Source organism: Cibotium barometz, chromosome 33 (genome assembly GCF_041138505.1).
Source record: "Cibotium barometz isolate CiBa-2024 chromosome 33, ASM4113850v1, whole genome shotgun sequence".
Lineage (NCBI taxonomy): Eukaryota > Viridiplantae > Streptophyta > Polypodiopsida > Cyatheales > Cibotiaceae > Cibotium > Cibotium barometz.
In genome coordinates, this window is record NC_141078.1 from 49,457,033 (window position 1) to 49,484,109 (window position 27,077).

General features: G+C 44.3%; 1 protein-coding gene across 1 annotated transcript; it reads left to right on the top strand.

Moving 5' to 3' along the window:
- The first annotated feature begins 2,935 nt into the window (after positions 1 to 2,935).
- Positions 2,936 to 27,077, top strand: LOC147619677 (large ribosomal subunit protein uL6c-like). Its single transcript, XM_086773369.1, has 3 exons — positions 2,936 to 3,079; positions 3,363 to 3,671; positions 26,304 to 27,077. The coding sequence occupies exons 1-3, from the start codon at positions 3,033 to 3,035 to the stop codon at positions 26,638 to 26,640; spliced, it is 693 nt and encodes a 230-aa protein (XP_086629495.1). The 5' UTR covers positions 2,936 to 3,032; the 3' UTR covers positions 26,641 to 27,077.

A 27,077-nucleotide genomic window follows, 5' to 3' on the forward strand; every position in this document is an offset into this window, starting at 1 on the left:
TTGAACACCATATGTAAAGATACTTTACAAAACCAGGCACTTTAGAAAAAGTCATTACTACGAAGGGAAAGCCGCACCTTTTTCTATCACAATGTCAAGGATGCACCATTTGTTACCTTTTTCTATCGAAGTGGCAAGGATTCACCATTTTGAAAAAGTAATGGTCTTTTTAGAAGTTTGAGCTAATTTTTATGATGTTTTGATGTCTCAATTACTGAAAGTAAGCTCGGATCTTGTCCAATATCTACATTATCAATTGTTAGCTAGAATTTGAGCATAGTGCCTTAATGAGGTCACGTGCATTTTTCCCTTTGATGATAACCCCTCTATTTTGACTTCCTCCCCCCTTATCCTAGACATTTATTTTTTTTTTACGGTTTGATATGGGTAGCCAGGGAATGCCATAACAGTTGCGAGTGGGGGCCCACCTTTGAGTACACTTTTAAAATGGTTGGTTGTGATTAATTTTTCAATTTTGGGGTGTGTTTTTTATCATTTCCTTGTCTAAAGAGATTAACCATGACTAGAAGACCTTTTGATGAATGGATTGATAAAGCTGTAGGTTCAGGTCCTCTTGTGGAGAATTTCCTTATCCAAAGGGGTTAACCGTGACTAGAAGATCTCTGATGAATGGATTGATAAAGCTGTAGGTTCACAGTTAACCCCTTATCTGAAGGGGTTAACCGTGAGACTAGAAGATCTTTGATGAATGGATTGATAAAGTTGTAGGTTTAGGTCATCTTGTGGAGCATAGGAGAGCATCCTCTTGATGAAGAAAATGCTAAATATATGCTTATTACAACATAGGATTTTCATGAAAAAAACTTTGAATGTATAGGCTATTATTGTGTGGTAATCTTCACGAAATAAAATGCTAATTATAGAGTGGTCATAGCATTAAAAAATGCACCATATGATGAGTTAAGCAAGTATAAAATGTAACTATGAGGTCAATGGACTACATTAAGTTCATGTATATGAGAAGGTACCTACATGAATTGCCACACTATTAGGTGTTGTTAGTAGGGCAAAACGTAACATGAAAAGGGAGAGAAAAATGCAACATATGAAAGGGGTGGCTTGTGAAAAGAAAAACACACGTATGCTCATGAAAGGAAAAAAACATTAAAACCCTAAAAAACATAAAATCTTAAAAAATGTAAACCCTAAAAATGCAAAAGGGGAGAAGGTGAAGGAAGGAAATGGAATGGAGCCTAGCTCTAGTACATCATCATCCAACACCTTTAGGGTGGTGGAAGGCTTAGACAAGTCATGGGCAATTAAAATTAGACCCGAAGTAGTCAAAACTTTTCACAACAATTTGCAACTATTCTACGTGAAGCATCAAATGCGCCGATATCTTTGCATCTGTGTAGCCTCTTCGGAGATAATGCTGCATGTCATATCTCTTCCTTGCCTCCGGGGAGCCACCATTTTGCAAAGCGTAAAGTACTGTGGCCTCCCAAGCCAATGCTTCATATGTAGGCAGATGGGACATCTTGCTAGAGCTTGTCCTCATCGACAATCTAGGAAATCGCCTCTGGTGGTCCCCCCTCGCTCCCAATTCAAATTTGAGTGCTCGTTCATTTGTCCATCCATGCTGTGATGGTAGATGTTCTCATGCCATATCTATGAGAACACTCCCATAAAGGCACCCCATTCTCTATAGCTTGAATAGCACATTCCATGTCTAGCTTTGGACCAATTTCTAACTCCCCTCTTTTTTGGATGTCGTGTGGGCAGAGGAGCGAATACTATTGTATTTCTAGTATTAGATGCTTGAACAGGCTTTGCAGCACCTGTTAATGCAGAAGCAATGGGCTATGATATTTGGCATCTATGGGATGATATGTAGGCACTCTTGTTTGTAGGAATCTCTTCTCCTTCGGATTGCAGAGTGTGTCTGGTACATCTATGAGATGATGTGTAGGCACTCTTTTTTTTCTCGGAACCTCTTCTCCTTTGGATTGCAGAGGATGTCTGGAATCTATGAGATGATGTGTAGGCACTCTTGTTTGCAAGAACCTCTTCTCCTTCAGATTGCATAACATGTTTGGCATCTATGCGGAAGCAATGCGCTACGATATTTGGCATCTATGAGTTGATGTGTAGGCATTCTTGTTTGTACGAACCTCTTCTCCTTCGGAGTAGCAAGATACAGTCTTCGAGTAGTGGGAGCACGATTTGCACAGTTGCTATTTGAAGCCTCTCTTTGCCACCTTGGCTATCCCTAATTGGTTTGCTTTATGTGAGGGAGGATTAGTACGAGTGTCTGGTTGTTTTGGGCCATAAGATATAAAAGGGTATGCTCTTTTAGTCGTGGATTATAGTTGGAGGGAATGTTTAAGGGGGAAGATGCAATTCGAAGTTCAAACTTGTACAAGAGGGAGTTTTTTTTCTAATTTAGTGTACTTTTAATTTCTAAGTATTTTAATCTTGTATTTGCATTCATCTTTGGGATTAATCATTGAAAATGGTTGGGGCCTTATAAATATTATCTCTTCATTGTAGCGTGGGTAATGTTATAATAGAGGTATAGTATCGAACTATCTCCATTCGTTGCATAAAAGTGGAGGACTAAGATGCTATGGGATTTGTTTGTGGTGATGCAAGGCCAGTTGACTTGCAGGCGTGGATGCAAGAGTGCGCCGTCAAGTTGGGCTAGCTCGACATTCCTTGTTGCCAGCTTTTTGAGTTGGATGCTGCCAGACTTTTTTTTCATAAGGTCTTATTCCATTCCTAGTTGCACACGAGAATTTCACCCACACCATACTAACCCCACACACACCTCAGTACCACAAGGGGTACCAACCTTCCAAATATTGCCCACTTTGTTTGCTGTTAGGCTTTTGGCTCTGGCCGGTGGCCGGCTTTTAACTTTTGTCCTTAAAATGGGGGGTGCCCGCTAATAAGCTCCTTTACCCTGAATGTGAAAGACCTCTGGTTTTGTGAACTGCTACGATTATCCCACAAGTGCCATGATAGATTTATGACGTGTCCTTTTTCACATTTCTAAACAGTGTTTCCCAGCTATGGCTACCTTGCTGTCCTGCGCGCTCCCTGCAGCAGCTTTTCCCAGGTAAGCGGCCCCCGCGCCCCCCCCTCTCTCCGTCTCATCTTGCATTTATACCTTGTAATTTTTGTCTCTTGATTTGGGCTTTGCTAGACAACACCCGTTCTGCACTCATTAATTCCGTAATTAGTATCGGCATTTATCTCGTAACGATTTGGTAACTAGGCGGACATCAATTTTGTAACAAGTTGGGCATTTAATGGTAACTGATCTCATAACGCTGGGCCTTAGTTGGGCAGCCCTTCTGTAAACTCTAATGGGCATTTTTTTTTGGGGTGGTTTCAAACAGTGAACTGAAAAGCAGCTTCAATGGCGAAGGCATCAACATAAACACCGCAAAGTTCGGTCCATGGGTCCAGAATGGAGGTAGTCTGAGGATAGACTGCAAGGAGTCCAGGATTGGCAAGAAGCCTGTCCCTCTGCCCAAAGAGGTGTCTGCAAACTTGACCAATCAGATCCTCTCTGTAAAGGGCCCTCTCGGAGAGCTTACCCAAAATTACCCCCGTGAAATTAAGCTGGAATATGACCCCTCCGGAGTCATCACTGTCTCCAGGGCCTTGGATACCCGGCGGGCTCGACAAATGCATGGGCTGTTCAGGTAGAGGTTTTACCCTTCTTATACATTAATGTAGCCAGTAATTTTCCCTTTTATGCTCAGACATTGAATGCCTTGAAATCCATGTTTTACTTTTTAGAGCTTTTTGAATTGGCATTGTAGGTCCAAAATGAATGTAGGTTGCAACATGAATGGCTTTAGTGTTTGTCTTTAAACTTATTCTTCTCATACTATTTAGTGACCCTCTTTTTATTGTGTTGTATCCATGTGTACATTGTGTGTGTGTGTGTGTGTGTGAGAGAGAGAGAGAGAGAGAGAGAGAGAGAGAGAGATTCAATCCATGTTCGCTGAGGTCAAATCTGACCTATGGGACCGATACAAGTAATCATAAGCATTACATCAGTTTTAGGGGCCATCTAGAGCCATTTTATGGTAGTGACGTGTAGACATAGGCTAATAATTGGCCATGGCACTTTTTTCTTTTTAGGAGGTTTTTTTTTCCCCGATTATATGTACGCACTTTTATGAGTGTGTGTAAGTGACCTTATCATGTCACTTCACTTGCACTTCACTCTTCTTATCAATCTACTTTGAGTGTTGTGCTTCTATCTCTCTCTCCTTGCTTGCTACATCAATGTGTGTGTTCCTACATTGATCTCCACCCTAACTATTGGTATCAGAGCATGTTTTCTTGGCTCTCACCCCTTGGTCTTCTTCTCCTCGAGTTGCTCTTTTGATTGTCTCAAATTGAGCTATCCTCTTAGGTGGAGAAGGTATACCATATAGTGTGTTGTTAACTATATGGTATACCTTCTCCACCTAAGAAAAGCTTGGAATGACAAAAAGCTCTATGTGGCTCATTTGCGTGTTTTTTGGTTGTCTTGCTCATGCTCTTATGCGTGAGTAACAACGTGATAAGTTGGATGATAAGACGGTAAAATGTATTTTTGTGGAATATAGCTCAGAAAGCAAAGGATATAGACTCTACCATCCAAAGCGGGTTTTGATGAGTAGAGATGTTGTCTTTGTTGAGAACTCAGTTCAGCCTATGCTTTTATACAAAAAACAACAAAACATATGCTCACAAGACATCTTTGTTACACTTCTACCTTTGTATAATGTCAGGCAGCCATATGTGGAGCAAATGAATGCTTAAAAAGGTGCTACAAATCAATCCATACTGGTTGAAAATTAGCTTGAATTTCAGCCTAAAGATCAGCCTATTGATGAGGCAATTATGGATGCTACTGTGGATGAGGAAAGGGCAGTTATATAGGCGTTCGTAAGTGTATGCAAAAATGGTCGGTGGAGACATTGCGGGACAACAAATTGGCTACTTCCTTAGCTCGAATTTCAGCCCAAAGATTAGCCTATTGATGAGGCAATTATGGATGATGCTGTGGATGAGGAAAGGACAGCTATATAGGTGTTCGTAAGTGTATGCAAAAATGGTTGGTGGAGACATTGCGGGACAATAAATTAACTACTCTCTTATCTAACAGGACACGTGCAGGTTCTCATCATGCATCTTATTCTTTTGTGGATTATTCTCTCATTACGTATATGCAATGAAGAGGAACATGCTTCCTTTGAGGAAGCATAGGAAAATGATATTTGGATGCAGGCCATGTAGGATAAGTACGACACGATCCTAAAAAATGATACTTGGTATTTAGTAGATTTGCCTTTTGGTAAAAAGGCCATCGGTACAAAGCGGGTTTATAAGCTTAAGCGTAAAGCTCATAGTAGTGTTGACCGCTACAAGGCAAAGACTGTAAGCTTGTTGCTACACTAGTAGAGATAGGTGCCAGGCTTAGTTTCTAGGACGTTAGTGTGGATGTCATAGTATTAGTCCATACTATGCATGATGGAGGTGATGGTTTATTGTCTTGTGGATGACTACCATGAGGTTATAAATTGCACTTTCTTATAAGGTGAATTTAGGCATGTTCTGGATTCATCTAGGTATATCTTTATGTTTTATTAGTGGACATGCAAATTTCACATTGTGAAGTTTTCGTCCAAGTTGCGGGCGAGTTGATATTGTGTTAATTCTTTCTATCTTTAGTGGTGCATATGTCCTATCAACTACCTTATGGTTCTTTCTATTGTTATGATTCCTTAGTGCTAGGCTTTATTATGGCTAAGTTTTCCTTGCATCTTCGAAGCTCTGATAGAAACTCAGTACACAGGAATATCTGGCTCCAGCGGTGTTGTCGGTCACTCCACTGTGCACTTGGCATTGTTTGAATCCAGCGTAATACCTGATGGTTAGTGCGAACCTCAAAGTCACGGCCATAAAGAAAATGTTTCCAATGTTTCAAGACCTGTATAACTGTGAGGAGTTCTCGATCGTAGACTAAGTAATTCTTTTTTGCGGGCAGTAACTTACGAGACATGTAAGCTACTTGATGACCATTCTATTGTAATACACCTCCAATTGCGATGTTACTCGCATCGGTGATCACCTGGAATGGCTCGTCCCACGAGGCAAGTGCTAAATAAGGCGTTTCTGATAAAGCTACCTTAAGGTTCTTGAATGCCTCCGACGCTCGTGGAGTCATTCGAATTCGTTGCCTTTTAGTCTCGACACCCTTTAGCAGATTGGTGAGATCTGTCGAGAGGTCAGAAAACTTGTCTATGTGGGTGGAGTATGCATGGCATATACCCACAAAGGATCTGATGTCATAAGAAGTTTGAGGTACTTCCCAATGGACAATCTCAGCCACCTTAGCCGGATCAAGTCGAATGCCTTTTGCACTAATTATATATCCGAGGTAATGAACCTCGAACAAATAAAATTTCGACTTCTTCTCATTGACGTAGAGCTCGTTGCTTTTCAGCAACTTCAGGACTTTCTCCACATCAATGTCATGCTGCTCAACCGTAGCTACAAATACTAGTATATCATCCAGAAATATGAACACACACTTTCCAATCAATTCTCGGAACACGCATCATCATGCGGTTGAATGTGGTTGGGCTGTTCGTCAAGCCAAAAGGCATGACCACAAATTCATAGTGGGTCCGTTCCGTACGGAAGGCTGTCTCGGGGATGTCTCCCTTCACAATTCTCACCTGGTGGTACCCACTCTTTAAATCAAGTTTTGAGAACATCTTAGCCCCATTCAGCCTCTTGAGAATATAATCTATTCGAGGCATCGAGAATCTACTCTTGGTAGTCAGTTTATTGAGTGCACGATAATCAACACAAACGAGAAGATCCATCTTTTGTCTTGACAAACAGGATCGGTGTTGCAAATGGTGACACGTTGGGACGGATGAAGCCAGATTGTAACAATTCTTGGAGTTGGCAGTTCAACTCTGATTCCATTGCCTTGGAAAGGCAATATGGAAATTTGCTCGGGGGTTCCTAGCCTGGGAGGAGATCTATCTTGTGGTCCTCCAGTCTGGACGAGGGGAGCTGGGAAGGGAGATTGTCCTGAAGAAAAATCTTTTGGAACTTTTCATGGAGAGCCAAATACTTCTCGGAAGCATTGGCCACCGTCTGGGTAGCCTGGATGTATATCATCGCATAATGTGCGTCTTTCCTGATTGCTTGTTTAGCCTGCAAGTGGCTTATGAGCGGAAAGTTCGGAATTCCTGGCTCACACTTAATGGTTACTAGGGCGTTTGACACATTCCGACTAATCTGGAAATTGTGCTTGTCCCACTTGACATTAGGAAGGAACTTGTGAAACCACTAAATGTCCAATATTATGTATGCTCCTACAAGAGGGGCAACCATAAAATCACGCACAAACTCTATGCCGCCCTGAATAACTAATTTAGCACCTAGAGCTTTATACTTGACGCTCATTGTCATGCCTGTGCTAAAACCCTCGACTTGCTTGTTCACCGAAGTCCGGACAAAACGAGCACGCTGAGCGGCTTGTTCCATGACCACGTCCTCCATGCTGCCGCTGTTAAACAAGACAATGACTCTCTGGCCACCTATGTAGCCAAAGATCTCGTTGCGCTCATACTCCTGGTCATGGGCGTCCTTTTGCTTATCTTCGAGCTCTCGGCTAATGATTGCTCCAACTGAAGTATTGGGATTTGAAGAACTAGGGGCAGCCACTGGGGTCTGTGTGGGAGTTGGGCTCACCACGGAAGCCGTGGACGTTGAGGCGGCGGTCTTTGGAGCAGTAGTCTTCTTAGGACATTGCCGAGAAGTGTGTCCTTTTGTATGACAAAAGAAACACCTACCCTCCTTGTATTGAGCAATCTCCTCAGCACTCAATTTTCCACTAGTCTTGCTTGCCTCCGCTTTCTGGTCTGGAGTAAGCTTGGGCGCATTGGTCGAGTTCTTGGAGGCAGAGGCTCCCGTGCTCTGTCCTTGGGAAGACCCCGTCTGGTTCTGGCCTTTTTCCCTCGAGGTGGTAACCTTGGGAGTAGCCGGCTGGGAAGTCTTGGGTTTGCCACCATTGTGCTTCATTTCAGCACTCTGTGCAAGCGAGAGTGCGTCTTCGAAGGTAGCTGGCCTAAACATACGCGCCTCCCACTGGATCTGCATGTCCAGGCCATACAGGAATTGCCCTTTCTTGTCCGTATCAGATAAGCCTAATTGCAAACATAAGTTCGAAATTCTGTTGGCAAACTGAAGGACTTGTTGCACGTTCTGACGCGCTCCCCTAAACTCGTCTTCGAGTCGCTCAAGGTAATGGGGCGGTAGAAACCGTTGCTTAAGGTCGCGGACAAACTCGTCCCAAACATAAGCTGCCATACCTAATCTAGTGTGGGCATGAGCCCATTGGGTCCACCAAGGGATAGCCTCACCTTCCAAGTACCAACTGGCTAAGATCACCCTATCAGTATCATTCTTTCTAACTGCGGCAAAGTAAGTTTCAAATTGATGCAACCATGAATAAAGAGTTGTGGGGTCGAGTTTACCATTAGACTTACTGAAATTTATTTTCTTGGGAAAATGATTCGAGGAAGCGGCTGGTGTCAGTCTTGCGTCCAAAGTCGCAAGGTATCACTCATGTTCCACGCGTCGCATGGCTTCATCTTCACGTTGTTGGATCTCCAATGCACGCATTTGCAACTCGAGCATCGAACTCGGCCGTGGTCGTGACCCTTCGAGAGGGTCCCTGTGTAGAGGATCTGGAATCTGGGATACGGAAGGAGAGGGAGGAGAGGGAGGAGGAGACGGAAAACGTTGGCGCTAGAGAACAGGTGCACTCTTCCAAAGCCAGTATCTGCGCCTTCTGCTCTTTCAACTTGGTACTTTGGTTTGTGATTGCTTGCATCATCTGTTGGAACATCTCTTTAACACTCATGCTTGATGACCTAGCTGGGTTGCCTGGTGCACTTAGGTCCCAAGGTTCTTGGTCTCTCTCGTTGTCGAAGCTCGCCATAGCAGGAAAATGCACCACCTTTCCGGAGTGCAATCTGACCATCCACTATGTGTGCGGGAGACTTCCAGAGGCTGAAAACCAACCATCCTTCAAGGGACAGGAGTCACTCCGAAAGGGGTTGTCCACCGGAGTCTGAAAACCAACCACACGAGCGAGAAAAAAATTCTGGGTTCTTGCTGAACCTTTACACTTGAAGTAGGCTTTGATACCACTGTAACATGCGGAAGCTTCGAGGGAGATCGGTAATTTCAATGCTCAGAAATCAACACACTTGTCACGCCGGAATTAACGCACAAAACTGAATGTAGATGTGCGGAAAAATAGAGAGAGAGAGAGAGAGAGAGAGAGAGAGAGAGAGAGAGGGAGGGAGGGAGGGAGGGAGAGGACAGGGTATTGGGTCTCAAATACCCTCTGTAGGGCCCCCACCACGAATGGTGTATTTGAATGGGAGAGATAAGAATTAGGGTTAGAGATTCATGTGGGAGACATACACAGAGAAGCAAGGGAGAGAGAGAGAGAGAGAGAGTTGTGGGGATAAGTCAACTCATCAAGATGAGTGTGTGACTCCCCTCACACATGTATATTGCACTAGTACACATAGTGCACTTAGTACATTAAAAGTACTAAGTGTACTATGTACTATAACTTATGGGCTTGTACACACTATAAGGGTGGGCATAATGCCTTTACCCCAACAACCTCCCACTTAAAGGCAAAGTGCCCTTAAGTAAAGGAAAAGAAAAAATCAGCATGTACATGATAATATACAAGGCCATATCAAGGCTGAAACTGGCCTCATCCAATGCCCATCAAGTGTCTGCAATGAGCAAACCGCTCCGGAGGCAAACTCTTTGTCAACAGATCAGCCGGGTTGTCATCCGTATGAATCTTAACAAGCTGAATTTGCTTGTTCTCTATCACCTCTTTGATGAAGTGATACTTCACATCCACATGCTTCGTCTTTGCATGAAAGACAGGGTTCTTTGCCAACTGGATGGCACTCTGACTGTCACAATGCAACAATGGAATATCCCCTGTATATCCCAAATCAACCACTAACCGAGATAGCCATAATGCCTCCTTGCAAGCCTCTGTGGCTGCAATATACTCGGCCTCTGTAGTAGATAAGGCTGTGCACTTCTGCATCCTGGGTATCCATGACACAGCACCTCCTGTGAATGTAAACACATAACCGGTAGTAGACTTCCGGTTATCTAGATGACCGGCATAATCCGAATCCGTGTAACCATGCACTAATGCATCCTGTTTGCCAAAACAAATGCACATATCCTGTGTGCCCTTCAGGTATCTCATGACACCTTTCACTGCTTCCCAATGCTTCTTGCCAGGTTTGGCCATGTATCTAGAAACCACTCCCACTGCAAATGCAATGTCCGGCCTAGTAGCAACCATGGCATACATGAGACTGCCACAAGCTGAAGCATACGGAATCTTGGCCATATCAGCCCTGTCTCTATCTGGCTGTGGGCTGTCCATAGCACTGAGTTTCACATATGGAGGCAAAGGAGTACTAGTCTTCTTCCCCCCGTCCATATTGAACCTCTGCAAGACTTTGCCAATATATTCCTTCTGAGACAAATACAACACATGCTGATTTCTGTCCCGAAGTATCCGCATACCCAAAATGTGATTTGCATCACCCAAATCCTTCATATCAAAGGTTTGATGCAGCCTCTTCTTCAAGGCATCCATCTCCTTACGAGATTTCCCGGCAATCAACATATCATCAACATACAAGATGAGGATCAATAGACTGCCATCCAAAGCTTTCTTGGTGTATAAGCAGTGATCTATGTCACTTCTCCTGAATTTCTGGGATTTCATGAATGTATCAAATTTATGATACCATTCTCTTGGTGCCTGTTTGAGCCCATAAAGACTCTTTTTCAGCTTGCATACAAGCTTCTCCTTTCCACTCACTGCATAACCCTCTGGCTGCTGCATATATATCTCCTCATGGAGATCACCGTGAAGAAAAGCAGTCTTCACATCCATCTGAATCAAATCCAGATCATCATGTGCAACCAAAGCTAACACAGCTCTAAGTGTGGTCATTTTGACCACTGGAGAGAAGATCTCATCAAAGTCCACACCATATTCCTGCTTGAAGCCCTTAGCCACTAACCTAGCTTTGTATCTTGTTGGGGTAAAGGCGTTATGCCCACCCTTATAGTGTGTACAAGCCCATAAGTTATAGTACATAGTACACTTAGTACTTTTAATGTACTAAGTGCACTATGTGTACTAGTGCAATATACATGTGTGATAGGGGAGTCACACACTCATGCTTTTCATGAGTTGACTTATCCCCACAACTCTCTCTCTCTCCCTTGCTTCTCTGTGTATGTCTCCCATGAATACTCTAACCTAACCCTAATTCAGGTTCCTTCTCCCATCAACTGGTATCAGAGCAGGTGTTTGTCCCTCCCTCTCCCCCTTCTGCTGGTCGTGCTCTCCTGCTGGCTGCCCTTCTGCTGGTCGCCTCTTTCTGCTGCTGGCTGCTTCCTTTTCTGTTGGCCGCCTCTTCTCAGCTGGTCGCCTTGCTCCTGGTAGCCTCTTGAGCTGGTCGCCTAGCTCCAGCCAGCTGCCCCAGCTGTTCAGCCAGCCCACAGGGCTGCCCAGCCAGCCAGCGCAGCCCCATAGGGCTGCCCAGCCAGCCCACGCAGCCCCACAGGCTGCCCAGCCTGCTGTACGGCTGCCCTTGCTGCCCACCAGCTGACCACGACACCCCCCCAGGTGCTGTCCAGTACACAGCAGCAGCATTCATCTAGGCAGCAGCATTCATCAACCCCACTTTTCCTGCAACAACAAAAACTCGCCTGCAAATCAGAAAATCAGAGGTATTTTTGCTTCAATTTTGCGAATTTCTTATCAATTCAAGCAATTGAGCAGGTACAGGTGCCCAATTGCTCAATTTTTGAGCAAAATTGGCAAAATTGGGTGACATTGGTCACAATCAGGATAAATTTGCAGGAAATTGGTCAAATCAGGATCAATTTGCAGGAAATTGGTCAAATCAGGATCAATTTGCAGGAAATTGGATGTCGAAATTTGGGGCTTTTGATGTAATTGTGCAATTAAGCACTCATACATGCTGTATGATGTGAGAAATTGCACATTTGGGCAAAATCGCAGCAAATTGCAGTGCAAATCAAGGGGCTTTTGTGCCGATTGAGTTGATTTGCATGCAGGCAATCGCATTTGATGCTGTGGTTAATGTGCTGATGCCTTACAAGCACTCAATGTGCCTGTAAATCAAGGGGCTTTCATGTATTTGATGTATATGTGGCCAGGGGGAAGCATCGTGAACACTCTGGATGCCTTCATGTGCGCCAATGTACCATGCATGATCAGAAATTGATCTCAAATCAAGGGGCTTTTCAAGTTCGCATACTCGTTGAGCTTGGCAAAGCAGCAGGCAAGACATTTATGCCTTGAATCTTCAGAAATCAGCTTGCAGTCAAGGGGCTTTTGCCCAATTTCTGTTCGGGACTGTTGTATGCAGTGTACAGGACTGTAAAAGTCTGATTTTCACTCATTTGGACAGCCAGGAGAGCATTTATTGCTATTGTACCTGCTGGTACAGATTTGGCACAGCTTTGTGCATGTTTTGGCATGGCTGTACACTGTTTTGAGTGATCAAAAGGTTCAAATTCAGCTGCTGAAATTGCCGGTACAGGTTTGGTACATCATTGGTGAGCGCTTAGTACTGCTGTACAGTACTTTGGAAGGGCAAAAGAGCACATTTAAGGTGCTGTCCAAAATCTGCAGCAACCAGATTTTGGTGTTTTCATCACAAAAAGTGGGAGAAAAGTTGCATTCTTGCTTCCGCAGTGGGAGATAAAGCTTGGGAGAACATTTGTAAGCACTTTGTGTGCTTTGGGTGCAGTGTTTGCACATCTTTTGGTGCAGTGTTTGCACATTTGCAGGGAGTCAGGCATTACAGGTTGCATTTTGCTATGGCAACCACAGGTGAGAGCTCTTCATTGCTTCACATCAAGAAGCTTGAAGGCTCGCATAACTATGATATTTGGCAAACCCAGTGCTACAATGTGTTGCTTCAGAAAAAGCAGCACAAACCTATCAAAGAAAGGGGTGTGATGCCCGCTTCTCTTACAGCTGAAGAGTGGGAAGATATGGATGAGCTGGCAAGATCTACTATCATGTTGTCTGTGTCAGACTCATTACTTTTCAGCATTCGTGAAGAGAAGACAGCTTGGGGAATGTGGCAGAGATTGCAGGACTTGTATGCCCAACAAAGTGCCTCAAGCAAAGTGTATTGGTTGAAGAAACTCATAGGCCTTCAGATGAAGGAAGGGGCTTCTATGACAGCCCATCTCAATGAGTTTAATGGTATTGTCAGCCAGGTCATCAATCAAAAGTTGGCGATGGACGATGAGTTCAAAGCCACTTTTTTGTTATGCACTTTGCCAGAGAGTTGGGACACATTCAGGACAGCCACTAGCAATTCGAATGCTATGCTGTCATATGCAGATGTTGAGGGTGCTCTTCTTCAAGAAGAGATGAACAGGAAAAACAACTCTGTTGGCAAGTCTAATGCAATGAATGCACGTGGGAGATCCCAGCAAAGGGGGAAAAGCCAAGAAAGGGGAAGGAGCAAGTCTCGCTCCAAAAAGGATTTGGAATGCCATTATTGTGGCAAAAAGGGACACATCAAAAAGCAATGCTACAAATGGAAAAATGATCAAAAGGAAAAGGGAAAAGGCAAAGACAAAGAGAAGGATGAAGCCAAAGATGTAAAGCCAAAGGGCAAAAGTGGAGTCAAGATCGAAGAAATCAATGTGTCACATGCAGGTGGCAGTGAGGATGAGGTCCTCTTTACGTCTTCACTTGATGCCCATTCACTTCTTACAGGTGGTCATGGTATGCACTCATGGATCATTGATTCAGGTGCCTCCTTTCATGTCACAGGTTGCAGAGACTTGTTTGTCAGGTACACTGCTGGCAATGAAGGAGTGGTTTATTTGGGTGATAACCATGCATGCAAAATTCTTGGCAGAGGTGATGTGAGGCTTGTATTTTCAGATGGCTCACAGCTTATGCTCCATGATGTCAGGCATGTGCCTGAGATCAAGAAGAATCTGCTTTCTACTGGACAGCTTGATGATGCTGATTATGTTACCACATTTGGTAGTGGAAAGTGGAAGATTAGTAAGGGCTCACTGGTTGTTGCCAGAGGCTCTAAGGTGGACACTCTTTACTTTATGCATGCAGGTGTTTGTCACCATGCTAATGTAAATGCAACCGAGCTGCCGGAAATTTCTATGTGGCATAGCCGGTTGGGACACATGAGTGTCAAAGGAATGGAGCAATTGTCTCGTTTGGGTTACTTGCCTTCTCTAAAGTTTTCAAGTTTTCAGTTTTGTGAGCATTGTATATATGGTAGGCAACTACAGTGCCCCCACAAGAAAGCTCTTGGACAGAAAGATGCTCAGTTAGAGCTTGTGCATACAGATGTATGTGAGATGCCTCAGCTTTCTTTGGGAGGGGCAAAATATTTTGTGTCTTTTATTGATGATGCCACACGCAAGGTGTGGGTTTATCCTCTTCGTTTGAAGAGTGATACATTCTCAGTGTTCCAGAAGTTTGTTGCTCATGTTGAGAATCAAACTGGTAAAACACTGAAAGCTTTGCGTTCCGACAATGGTGGAGAGTATACGTCCAAACAGTTTCAGGACTTTTGTGATGCTAAAGGCATCAAGAGGGAGCTCTCTACTCCTTATGATCCTCCACAAAACGGGACAGCAGAGAGGATGAACAGGACCATACAGGAGAAGGTCCGTTCTATGTTGTCACATGCTGCATTACCTCATGGTTTTTGGGCTGAAGCTGTTATGACAGCCGTTCACCTTATAAACAGGTCACCTAACACGAGGCTTGGTGGGAAAGTGCCAGAAGAAGTATGGACAGGGAAGCCTCCGTCATACAAGCACTTGAGAGTGTTTGGTTGCGTTGCGTACGTGCACATACGCAGGGAAATGCGCACCAAACTTGATCCCAAGTCTCATAAATGCATATTCCTAGGATATGGTGACAGAGGTGAAATGGGGTATAGACTTTGGGATCCCATAAATAGAAAGATCATACGCAGCAATGATGTCATTTTTGATGAAACATGCATGTATAAGGAGCCTGCAAGGCAACAGGAGCCTGGCAGAGTCATCTTTGATGATGATGGACATCATGGACAACAACAAAGGGCTGTAAATCAGCCATTACAGCAGGAAAACCAGCCCTTAAATGGTGCTGAAAATGGTCCAAATGGACAGCCAGATATGGCAGAAGATATCCCTATGGATATACCACAGTTGGAGGATATACCGGGCATGATTTTTCAGCCTTATGGCATGGAACAGGAGCCACCAATGGGTGATATGCAGGCTGGACAGCAACCTGCAAATGATGGTCATTGGGTACGGAGGTCCACTAGACCCTCCAGAGCCCCTGACAGGTTTGTTCCAGGGGTTGACTATTTGATGCTTACTGACTGTGGAGAGCCCTCATGTTACAAAGAGGCTTTACAGAGGGCAGACAAAGCTCTATGGGAGCGTGCCATGAAGTCAGAGATGGATTCTCTGCATAAAAATGGAACATGGAAATTGGTGCCTTTGCCTGCAGGCAAGAAGGTTTTGCCATGCAAGTGGGTATACAGGCTCAAAGTTGCACCAGATGCAAAGCCAAGATACAAAGCCAGGTTAGTGGCTAAGGGCTTCAAGCAAGAATATGGTGTGGACTTTGATGAGATCTTCTCTCCAGTGGTCAAAATGACCACACTTAGAGCTGTGTTGGCTTTGGTTGCACATGATGATCTGGACTTGATTCAGATGGATGTGAAGACTGCTTTTCTTCACGGTGATCTCCATGAGGAGATATATATGCAGCAGCCAGAGGGTTATGCAGTGAGTGGAAAGGAGAAGCTTGTATGCAAGCTGAAAAAGAGTCTTTATGGGCTCAAACAGGCACCAAGAGAATGGTATCATAAATTTGATACATTCATGAAATCTCAGAAATTCAGGAGAAGTGACATAGATCACTGCTTGTACACCAAGAAAGCTTTGGATGGCAATCTCTTGATTCTCATTTTGTATGTTGATGATATGTTGATTGCCGGAAAATCTCGTAAAGAGATGGATGCCTTGAAGCAGAGGCTGCATGAGACCTTTGATATGAAGGATCTGGGTGATGCAAATCACATCTTGGGTATGCGGATACTTCGGGACAGAAATCAGCATGTGTTGTATTTGTCTCAGAAGGAATACATTGGCAAAGTCTTGCAGAGGTTCAATATGGACGGGGGGAAGAAAGCTAGTACTCCTTTGCCTTCATATGTGAAACTCAGTGCTATGGACAGCCCACAGTCAGATAGAGACAGGGCTGATATGGCCAAGATTCCGTATGCTTCAGCTTGTGGCAGTCTCATGTATGCCATGGTTGCTACTAGGCCGGACATTGCATTTGCAGTGGGAGTGGTTTCTAGATACATGGCCAACCCTGGCAAGAAGCATTGGGAAGCAGTGAAAGGTGTCATGAGATACCTAAAGGGCACACAGGATTTGTGCATTTGCTTTGGCAAACAGAATGCATTAGTGCATGGTTACACGGATTCGGATTATGCCGGTCATCCAGATAACCGGAAGTCTACTACCGGTTATGTATTTACATTCACAGGAGGTGCTGTGTCATGGATATCCAGGATGCAGAAGTGCACTGCCTTATCTACTACAGAGGCCGAGTATATTGCAGCCACAGAGGCTTGCAAGGAGGCATTATGGCTATCTCGGTTAGTGGTTGATTTGGGTTATACAGGGGATATTCCATTGTTGCATTGTGACAGTCAGAGTGCCATCCAGTTGGCAAAGAACCCCGTTTTTCATGCAAAGACGAAGCATGTGGATGTGAAGTATCACTTCATCAGAGAGGTGATAGAGAACAAGCAAATTCAGCTTGTTAAGATTCATACGGATGACAACCCGGCTGATCTGTTGACGAAGAGTTTGCCTCCGGAGCGGTTTGCTCATTGCAGACACTTGATGGGCATTGGATGAGGCCATTTTCAGCCTTGATATGGCCTTGTATATTATCATGTACATGCTGATTTTTTCTTTTCCTTTACTTAAGGGCACTTTGCCTTTAAGTGGGAGGTTGTTGGGGTAAAGGCGTTATGCCCACCCTTATAGTGTGTACAAGCCCATAAGTTATAGTACATAGTACACTTAGTACTTTTAATGTACTAAGTGCACTATGTGTACTAGTGCAATATACATGTGTGATAGGGGAGTCACACACTCATGCTTTTCATGAGTTGACTTATCCCCACAACTCTCTCTCTCTCCCTTGCTTCTCTGTGTATGTCTCCCATGAATACTCTAACCTAACCCTAATTCAGGTTCCTTCTCCCATCATATCTTGGCTTTGCATCTGGTGCAACTTTGAGCCTGTAAACCCACTTGCATGGCAAAACCTTCTTGCCTGTAGGCAAATGCACCAACTTCCATGTTCCATTTTTGTGCAGAGAATCCATCTCTGACTTCATGGCACGCTCCCAAAGAGCCTTGTCTGCCCTCTGTAAAGCCTCCTTATAACATGAGGACTCCCCACAGTTAGTAAGCATCAAGTAGTCAACCCCTGGAACAAACCTGTCAGGGGCTCTGGAGGGTCTTGTGGACCTCCGTACCCAATGACCATCATTTGCAGGTTGCTGTCCAGCCTGCATATCACCCATTGGTGGCTCCTGTTCCATGCCATAAGGCTGAAAAATCATGCCCGGTATCTCCTCTAACTGTGGTATATCCATAGGGATATCTTCTGCCATCTCTGGCTGTCCATTTGGACCATTTTCAGCACCATTTAAGGGCTGGTTTTGCTGCTGTAATGGCTGATTTACAGCCCTTGGTTGTTGTCCATGATGTCCATCATCATCAAAGATGACTCTGCCAGGCTCTTGTTGCCTTGCAGGCTCCTTATACATGCATGTTTCATCAAAAATGACATCATTGTTGCGTATAATCTTTCTATTCACGGGATCCCAAAGTCTATACCCCATTTCACCTCTGTCACCATATCCTAGGAATATGCATTTGTGAGACTTAGGATCAAGTTTGGTGCGCATTTCCCTGCGTATGTGCACGTACGCAACGCAACCAAACACTCTCAAGTGCTTGTATGACGGAGGCTTCCCTGTCCATACTTCTTCTGGCACTTTCCCACCAAGCCTCGTGTTAGGTGACCTGTTTATAAGGTGAACGGTTGTCATAACAGCTTCAACCCAAAAACCATGAGGTAACGCAGCCACAGTTGCATAGAAACGCGTTTCATACAGGTTCGAAACGTACGAAACGTTTCGAAACGTTTCGTCCTGTATGAAACGCGTTTTTTTCATCATCCCAATTTTTTTTTTATTTTTTTTGTACAATGTAGAGACGGATTGCATTGAGAGTTCTCTCCCAGGATTGCAGTTCAGGGTCTTGTGAGAGAAACTGGAGTACATGGGCTCTTTTTCACACGAAAAAGAGAAATAGACTCTCCTCAGCACAATTGGAGAGGCTTGTCTTTTGTCATTGCAATCTCTGATTGCTAGAACAAAAGGGTTATCCCATTGAGCCTCGCCAAGTGAATCTAGATAAGATTGATATCATGAAGTGCAAGGAGATTCCCGACATTCCTCAGGAGGAGAGAGACATCTATTCTATGCTCTATGAGGAGATCATGGCTCCGGCTCGCACTACACGATCTTCTCAAGAGGTTAGTACTAGTGGTGCACCTGCACCTCTAGAGGATGAGGCATTTGAGGACTCGGCTACCGGCAATGACCTTGAGAGTGAGGCTGCAAAGGCAGAAGATGCAGATGAGGATGAGCATAAGGATGCAGATGAGGATGCAGATAGTAGCTAGCAGCTGCTGCCAGTATCATTTTATTTGGACATGTTATTTAGTTTGAACTTTGGACATGCTATTTATTTTGATCTTGGATTTTGAGTCACGACTCATCACCCACGTGGTGATCCTTTTGATTTCTGTTTAGTCATCAGTGATCACCCACGTGATTTGTGATATCATCATATCTTACATGTATTTTGTTTTTATTGAAATGAATTCAATGTGGTCTCTTATAAGTTATGTCAACAGTTTTTTCTTTTCCATATTTCAAGTAAAAAATATACATGTTTTTTCTATTTTGTATGAAACCTTTTTGTACCCGTTTCTTACCTTTTATGAAACGTTTCAAAACGTATGAAACCCGTTTCATACCTGCCGTTTCTGAAACGCCTGGTAACTATGAACGCAGCATGTGACAACATCGAACGGACCTTCTCCTGAATGGTCCTGTTCATCCTCTCTGCTGTCCCGTTTTGTGGAGGATCATAAGGAGTAGAGAGCTCCCTCTTGATGCCTTTAGCATCACAAATGGGATTGATCATGGTGAAGAACATAGATTAAGCATAAGATTAAGGTGGATTAAACCACACTAAAACCTCAATGAGAGAGGTTTAGAAGAGGCAAAGAGATTGAAACAAGAATTTCTAGAAATGGGATTGATCATGGTGAAGAACATAGATTAAGCATAAGATTAAGGTGGATTAAACCACACTAAAACCTCAATGAGAGAGGTTTAGAAGAGGCAAAGAGATTGAAACAAGAAGGAGATGCATGTTAGAGCTCAAATTGGGGAGCTCTTGAAGGCCATTTGGATGGCTGTGTAAACCTCATTAGGGAGGTTTGATGGTTGAGGCAAAGGAGTATTGAATGGGAGAGATAAGAATTAGGGTTAGAGATTCATGTGGGAGACATACACAGAGAAGCAAGGGAGAGAGAGAGAGAGAGAGAGAGTTGTGGGGATAAGTCAACTCATCAAGATGAGTGTGTGACTCCCCTATCACACATGTATATTGCACTAGTACACATAGTGCACTTAGTACATTAAAAGTACTAAGTGTACTATGTACTATAGCTTATGGGCTTGTACACACTATAAGGGTGGGCATAATGCCTTTACCCCAACAGTATTTGCTTTTATTAGAATGATGCAAAACTGAAAATAAAAGACTTAACCTGAACCTTCTTGGCTGAGGAGAATCCTCTGCCCTTGACCTTCAATACTTCAGCCTTGTGTTAGCTTCTCCTTGGCTGTCCTGGCCCTTGAGTTAGCTTCAGCACCTTGATGAAATATGAGATGAATGACCTGATTTATGCAATGGGTATTTATACCCTTCTCTTATGCTGGTCGGCTGGTTTTACTCCAGTCGACTGACTAATAAAAGCCTCACGACTGCATCACATAGCATTAAATGCTGGAAAACCATGCGCATTCACACTGGACTGTCTGGCCAGCATGTGCATCTGACATGGGCTGCTGGGCAGCCTGTGTGGGCTGCCCCACACCTGGCCGACAGGCTTTTAAGGGCTTGATGCCCTGTCAGCTGCCTGTCCAGAGGCCCTAGGGCTGGCCGACAGCCCTTCCAGCCCATCCCATGGCTGGTGGGCACAGCCAAGGCCCTCCTGGCCCTTTGGGGGTGGTTCTACACCTCCCCCATGCCCAGATAACTATTCTTGGGGCAGCCCTATGGGCTGGCCCCATTCCTACATGCAAATCCTACCTGTCTACGAAGCGTTTTGGCATCCTGTGTCATACCAGATACACAGAACCACTGACATCATTCCAGAGGGAGATTCACAGCACAGACTGGCACTGTTTCATGTGCATGACAATGCACACTTGACCTCGGACGACTGGAGTGGAACCCTAGCTGACTCGTCCTGGACTGGGCTCACATGGGACCAGTTCCCCACCCTAGGTCCTGCACCTTCTGTACAGATATGTCTACGTGGCATCCAAGTGCGGGATGCACGTGACAATAAGTGTGTGAACGTGCACCCATAATTATTAGTATGTGAAATCATAAAGCTGTAAATTGGGTTTTTGGGGACACTCCACCTGCAAAACACATGTAGACCACCTGTCAGTCCCAAACAAGTGTGCACATACACGTCCACAGGGTGCCCAGACATCCACGGCCCAATGGACAACGCAGGCAGAAATCTCAGGCATTGTCCAGGCAAACAAGACAAGTCATCCAAAGATAAAATCAAAGTCATGCACACACATGAGTGCAGCTAGATTGGAGGAAACACCCATTTGCTAAGTTGTATTAGCTAAAATGTCTAGGGCTCATGATCCTTCTGGAACCTTCCCAGAACATAAATACAGAAAATCTCCAGGATAGCTAGTCCTAGGGAATCTCATCATGTCAGGCTCCATGAGCCATACATGTACACCATGTTAGGCTCCACAAGCCACACATGTACTACATGTACTGTCATGTCAGGCTCCATATGCCACACAAACACACCATGTCAGGCTCCACCAGCCATACATGTATGCATAGTTGCATGCATTCTTTGCATGCGCGCATTCGCATTCGAGAATGCCAAGTTTGCAAAAGAATGCAACGAGGGTGGTTGAGTATGCATTTGTGGCATGAAACTTGAAAGCTGAATTTTAAAGCTAGGGACTAAAAATTCAAACATACACATCTCACAATCAGAATGTCATGACTCACAGACTCACACACATAAACTTCAAAGTTCACATTTAGAACTCCAAAATGGACATTGAAAGTTGAAACTGAAAAGTGCTGGAAATGTACTCACATTATGGCCATAAGTGTAGTGCAAAAGTAAGAGTACTAAAGAGTAAAGTACTCTAGTCCCAAGGCTAAAAGCCCAACACACTAAAGTGTGCTCACACGGGAAAAAACCCTTGTTCAGGCAAGGTAAAAAGTGCCCGTGTATGAGACCTATCACCTACTGAACAAAATGTTTAATTATCATTCTTCATCCTCCTTATCGGAGGAAGAAGATGAAGTGTAATCCTCATCCGTCTCCACATTGCTAGCTTCAACCTGGACATAATTGGCATTTGTTGCTGCATGCATGTTCTCTATATTCTCATCCTCTATACTCTCACGAACCTCTTGTAAAGCAACAAGTCTGTCATCATCTTTCTCCTTGTTGATCATGAAGTCGTCGCACACAATATATAGCAAGTGCCCACTGGCCCCTGCCCACAAGCTACAACCCTCACTGCTCAGGAGTCAGCCCGCACTCCACACTGCACAGCCTTGGCCCTTCAGTGTTCACTGCTCAGCCGGCTCAACCCGCAAGCTCATGCTCACGAGTCACTGCTTAGCTCGTTGCCCACTCGCGAGACGCTGCCCAGTGCCCATGCAGTTGTCGCACGCAATATATAACACAAAACGTTAAAAAAAACATAAAAACGGCCAAATTTTGGCCCGGCCAAAATTTTTAATGGAAATAAAAATCCACGTTTGCAAAGGCCACGCATTCGCAAGCATGCTTCAAACGTTTGCAAACGTCTGCATGAAGGTGCATTCGCGAATGCAGGTAACTATGCATGTATGTCATGTCAGGCTCCACATGCCACACATGAGCAGTAGAAAAACAGAAGCTGTGAAGAATCTTGTGACAATGTCTCTACACACGGCAATGTGGAAGATATGTTTACGAAGGCTCTCCAACGAGAGAAGTTTGAAGCTTTTCGGAAAGCTTTGGGCTTATTGCCTTTTGGGGATTTATCAACCACATGGTCCATGTACATATTAACATCATCACTATAGGGGGGATTTGTAGCCATTTACATGGTAGTGATGTGTGGATGTAGACTAATAATGGGCCAGGGTACTTTCTCCTTCTATAGGAGGTTTTTTCCTGTGAGTGTATGTACGTACTCTTATGAGTGTGTAAGTGACCTTATCATGTCACTTCACTTGTACTTCACTCATTCTCATCATTCTACTTTATGTTGTGCTTCCATATCTCTTCTTGCTTGCTACATCTATGTGTGTGTGTGTGTTGCTACATTGATCTCCACTCCTCTTGTTCCTCTCTCTCTCTCTCTCTCTCTCTCTCTCTCGTAGTGTGTAGACAATTCATCATCTTCAAAGGCTGAGTGATTGGTAGAGAGAGTATAGTGTCCTTGCACACGTTTCTAGTACTCCATTAGAAGGCTACATCAAATCACCATCCAACATGTCAAACAATACGGAGAGTTTGACAGATCCATTTTGCAACACATAGGAAACTCTGATTTGGTAAGTTAATGGCTCTCTCAATCTCTCTCTCTCTCTCACACACACACTCTCTCAAACTTCCTCTGATTGTACTTGTGGCCTCATGCAATGAAGCACCCTTGGGTGTGTGCTCGACCCGAGAAATGAAAAAAGCCAAGACGCATACACATGTATCTCCTTCACACTCATCCTCTGGTTCGGAAGGAGCCGCCTCCTCGGACTGCTCCTCCGGCCTCCTTGGATTGCTCCTCCAAGGTCCTCGGACAATCCTTCACAATGTGCTTGGTGGAGTCACAATAAAAGCACTGTCCAGCAGCCATCTTGGTGCAACGCTCTTCAAGGGTGAGGTGAGTCATCGAGGCTCCTTGCTTGCCTCGTCCTTATCATCCTTTGCCTTTCAACTGCCCCTTTTGTTGAGTCGCATACTTGGAACTCTCCCGCGTCTCGAGAGTGACCCGCATGTGAAAGATCATGAGGGCGATGTGCAGGAACATCTGCATGCAAAGATTGTTTCAAACCACCGACAAATCGCTCAACTTGCTCTGACCACTGGATGGTCCTTGGGAGCATGAGCAAAAGCTTCTAGAAATGAGCGAGATAGTTGGTTATCAATTCTCCATGTTTCTACTTAAACTGCCCTGTCTGTTTCTTCAATTCACGTTAGGAATCTATGGGAATAAATTGCTTCGAGACCGCCTTGCAGCAGACATCCCAGCAAGTTAGGGAGTGACCACCTAAGGTGGTCTTCCCACCGCAAGAGAGTGGCACCTGTCAAAGGCGTACGCACCAAATGGAGCTGAAAAATATCTGAACTACCTGCTGTTGTCAATGTGGCAATCATCTGGCGAGTCCAATTGGTGACGACTTCTCAGTCCATCTTCCTGTTGAACTTAGGAGGCTTCAGAAGCGTCAATAATTGAGCTCGTCCCTCACGAGGCACGGAGGAAGTACTTGGCAAACCAATAATCCCTCGATGTCAAGGCGGCGAAGGCAAGCAGAAACTGTCCAGGGAATCCAATGGAGAGGGGATCCGTGAAGGGAGACCGTCAGTTTCACAAATGGCATCTCTCTTGCCAACTACACCCAAGTGTAGAATGATGACTCCCAGACTTGGAGCAAAGCTCATAAAGTACATCCTTGCCTGCATCCAAAGGGATGAAAAATCCTCCCCCAAAAAGTTTTTCCGCTTCGTCCTAAGAATCGTCCAACACTCGCTCAAAAGCAGGGGCCCTTTTAGATTCTAGGTTTGGAATACTAGGTGCTCGAGGTGCCGACTTCATCTTGTCGAGATGGGCATATATAGCCTCCATTTTAGCTGCCTGCGTGTCCATGGATGCCTTTATGTGAGAAGCAAATCAATGAGTTATGAATCCATAACAAATATCAAGTGATCTGGTGAGGGATTTCAATCGTGCGCGATGAGGTAAGGTTTTGGTGGGGCAAGGAAGCACTATATATCCTAATTAACCAAAGTGCAATGAAGAGAACCCAAATATTCACTTTCCCAAACCCAAACTTGTACACTCTTGGAATCTAAGTGCTCTACCCTATCCAAGCAGTCAATGAACACGGGTGCCAGAGAAGGGGAAAAAAATTGCAAGTTCCCTAGGCTCTGATACCAATTGTAGAACACTTGTGCCCATGTGCTAGGATTTTCTAGAGAGAGAAAGAAGAGTGCGGCGGAATCACAAGTACACACACAAGAGCCCTAAACTACTGCACTGCATTATGTACAAGAAAGAAGTGATACAAATAAAATTCAAGTTTTCGTCCGAGTTGCGGCCAGTTGATATTGTGCTAATTCTTTCTATCTTTAGCGGTGCATTTTCCCTACTACTTATTTGCTGTACTAATTCTTTCTATTTGCTACTTCCCTTAGTGCTAGGCTTCATTATGGCTGAGTTTGCCCTGCATCTCCGGAGGTTTGACAGAAACTCAGTACGAAGGGCTTTGTGTGAATATATGCTCTTGTGTGTGTGTGTGTGTGAGAGAGAGAGAGAGAGAGAGAGAGAGAGAGAGAGCATATCTTGATACAGAGTTCTACACCCACTATTGGGCACTGATGACGTTAGTGGGGATGTCGTAGTATCTAGTCCATACTATGCATAATGGAGTTGATAGTTATATATAGTCTTGTGGGTTGACTACCATGAGTATATAACATGCACATTCCTAAAAGGTGAATTTGGGCATGTTCCTGGATTCATCTAGGTATATATATAAAATTCAAGTACAAGATGTGGCTGAGAATGAAGTCGTCAAATCACAGCCCTGTGACTTGCTGTACACTCTTGACCTACAGAGAAACAATTTGAAGTCCAACATTGAGGAAAGCAGATGAATATGACGATTTGGCTACCCATGTATATATATGCTCCAATGCTCCTAGTCGGCCAGTAGTATTGCTGTGGGCCACTTGTATGAGACTGCCATGTCACCATTGCCATGTTGTCATTGCCACATGGCAGTGCCACGGGTGTCGGCTGGTATCGGATGTCTGGCTGTGCCCTGCTTACTCACAGGTGTGTCACATCTGACAACCGAACAAGGACAATCAGGTTTAAATACATTGTCTTTGTTGCATGTGAAGACATTTTCATGCTAAGTGATATTTCTAGAATTGCTGCATGGTACATGCATCAGGTTTCAGATGCGAGTGCCGTGACTACTGAGATAAATGTTGGCCAACTTGTGCCCTAATTGATAAAGGGACAAGGCTATAACTGTACAGACAGGTAGGGATGCACTAGGGTAGAAGTAGGTGCAGGCTGTGATGGGAGATACTGTGCCTGGAGGCAAAGGCCTATGGGAAGGTGCTTTGGACAGAAGATTTGGAGCAAGAGACATCAGCAGCAGTGTGGGCAGTGAAAGTGGTGCAAGTTGGCTTGACAGATTGTGAGTGAAAAAGAGGGGCTACTGGTAAATTGCAGCTACAAGAGCTTACATCATATGTGATTGGGCAGTATAATGTCCATTCTCTTAATCAATTGTATCATCAGTGGCTTCTTCGTTTGTTGACATATTTAAGGGGATTAAGACAAGTTTGCAGTTACCTTATTTGCAACCTTTTAACACTTCATGTGTATATACATTCAAGTGACTCTATCGATAAGAAAAGTCTCCTAGAAACAAAAGATGCATTTGAGTCTGTTACTAACATGCTTTTTCTTCTTTTTGGAGAACAGAACTTTGACGGACAACATGATCGTAGGAGTCTCCAAGGGTTTTGAGAAGAAGCTTCAATTGATTGGAGTCGGGTACCGTGCCGCACTTGAGAAAAACGACTTGGTAATGAACTTGGGATTTTCGCACCAAGTCCGTCTAGCGATTCCAGAAGGAATCACGGTCAAAGTGGAGGAGAACACAAAACTGTCTGTCACAGGAAGGGACAAGTGTGCTGTCGGTGATTTCTCAGCCTCCATCCGCAAGTGGCGCCCACCTGAGCCCTACAAAGGCAAGGGGATCAAATACGCGGATGAGGTTATCCGTAGAAAAGAGGGCAAAGCAGGCAAAAAGAAATGATCTTTCTATGCTGGTGTCTCGAAGCCCCTATCTTTTCTGGTTTTGGGTTTTGTGTATATGCTCCTAATGGATGGCAGCTTTTGGTCCATGGAACTGTGGTGATGAATTAAAAGCAAAAACGCAGTAAAATGGCCATTGCAGAGGTTGGCTAAGAGCACATTGCAATATCCTACATTACATGGATGCCTTTTCAAAGCTGTACATCTGAATAGTTTGTCCAAGGAGCTGTGTGGTTTTTGTGCTTGAAATTTGTAGTACTGAAGGATTAACATTATTTTTGTAAATTATTCACGGAGCACTTCTGCAAGCATTTTTGGATCCTGCAAATCAAGCTCACTGATTGGTTAAAAATGTCCTTCCATACATGGATGGCCATAATGGCTGTTCATTAAGAAGCTACCTTTGGGCATGTGTTGGTAATCTAGTCAGCATTCCTT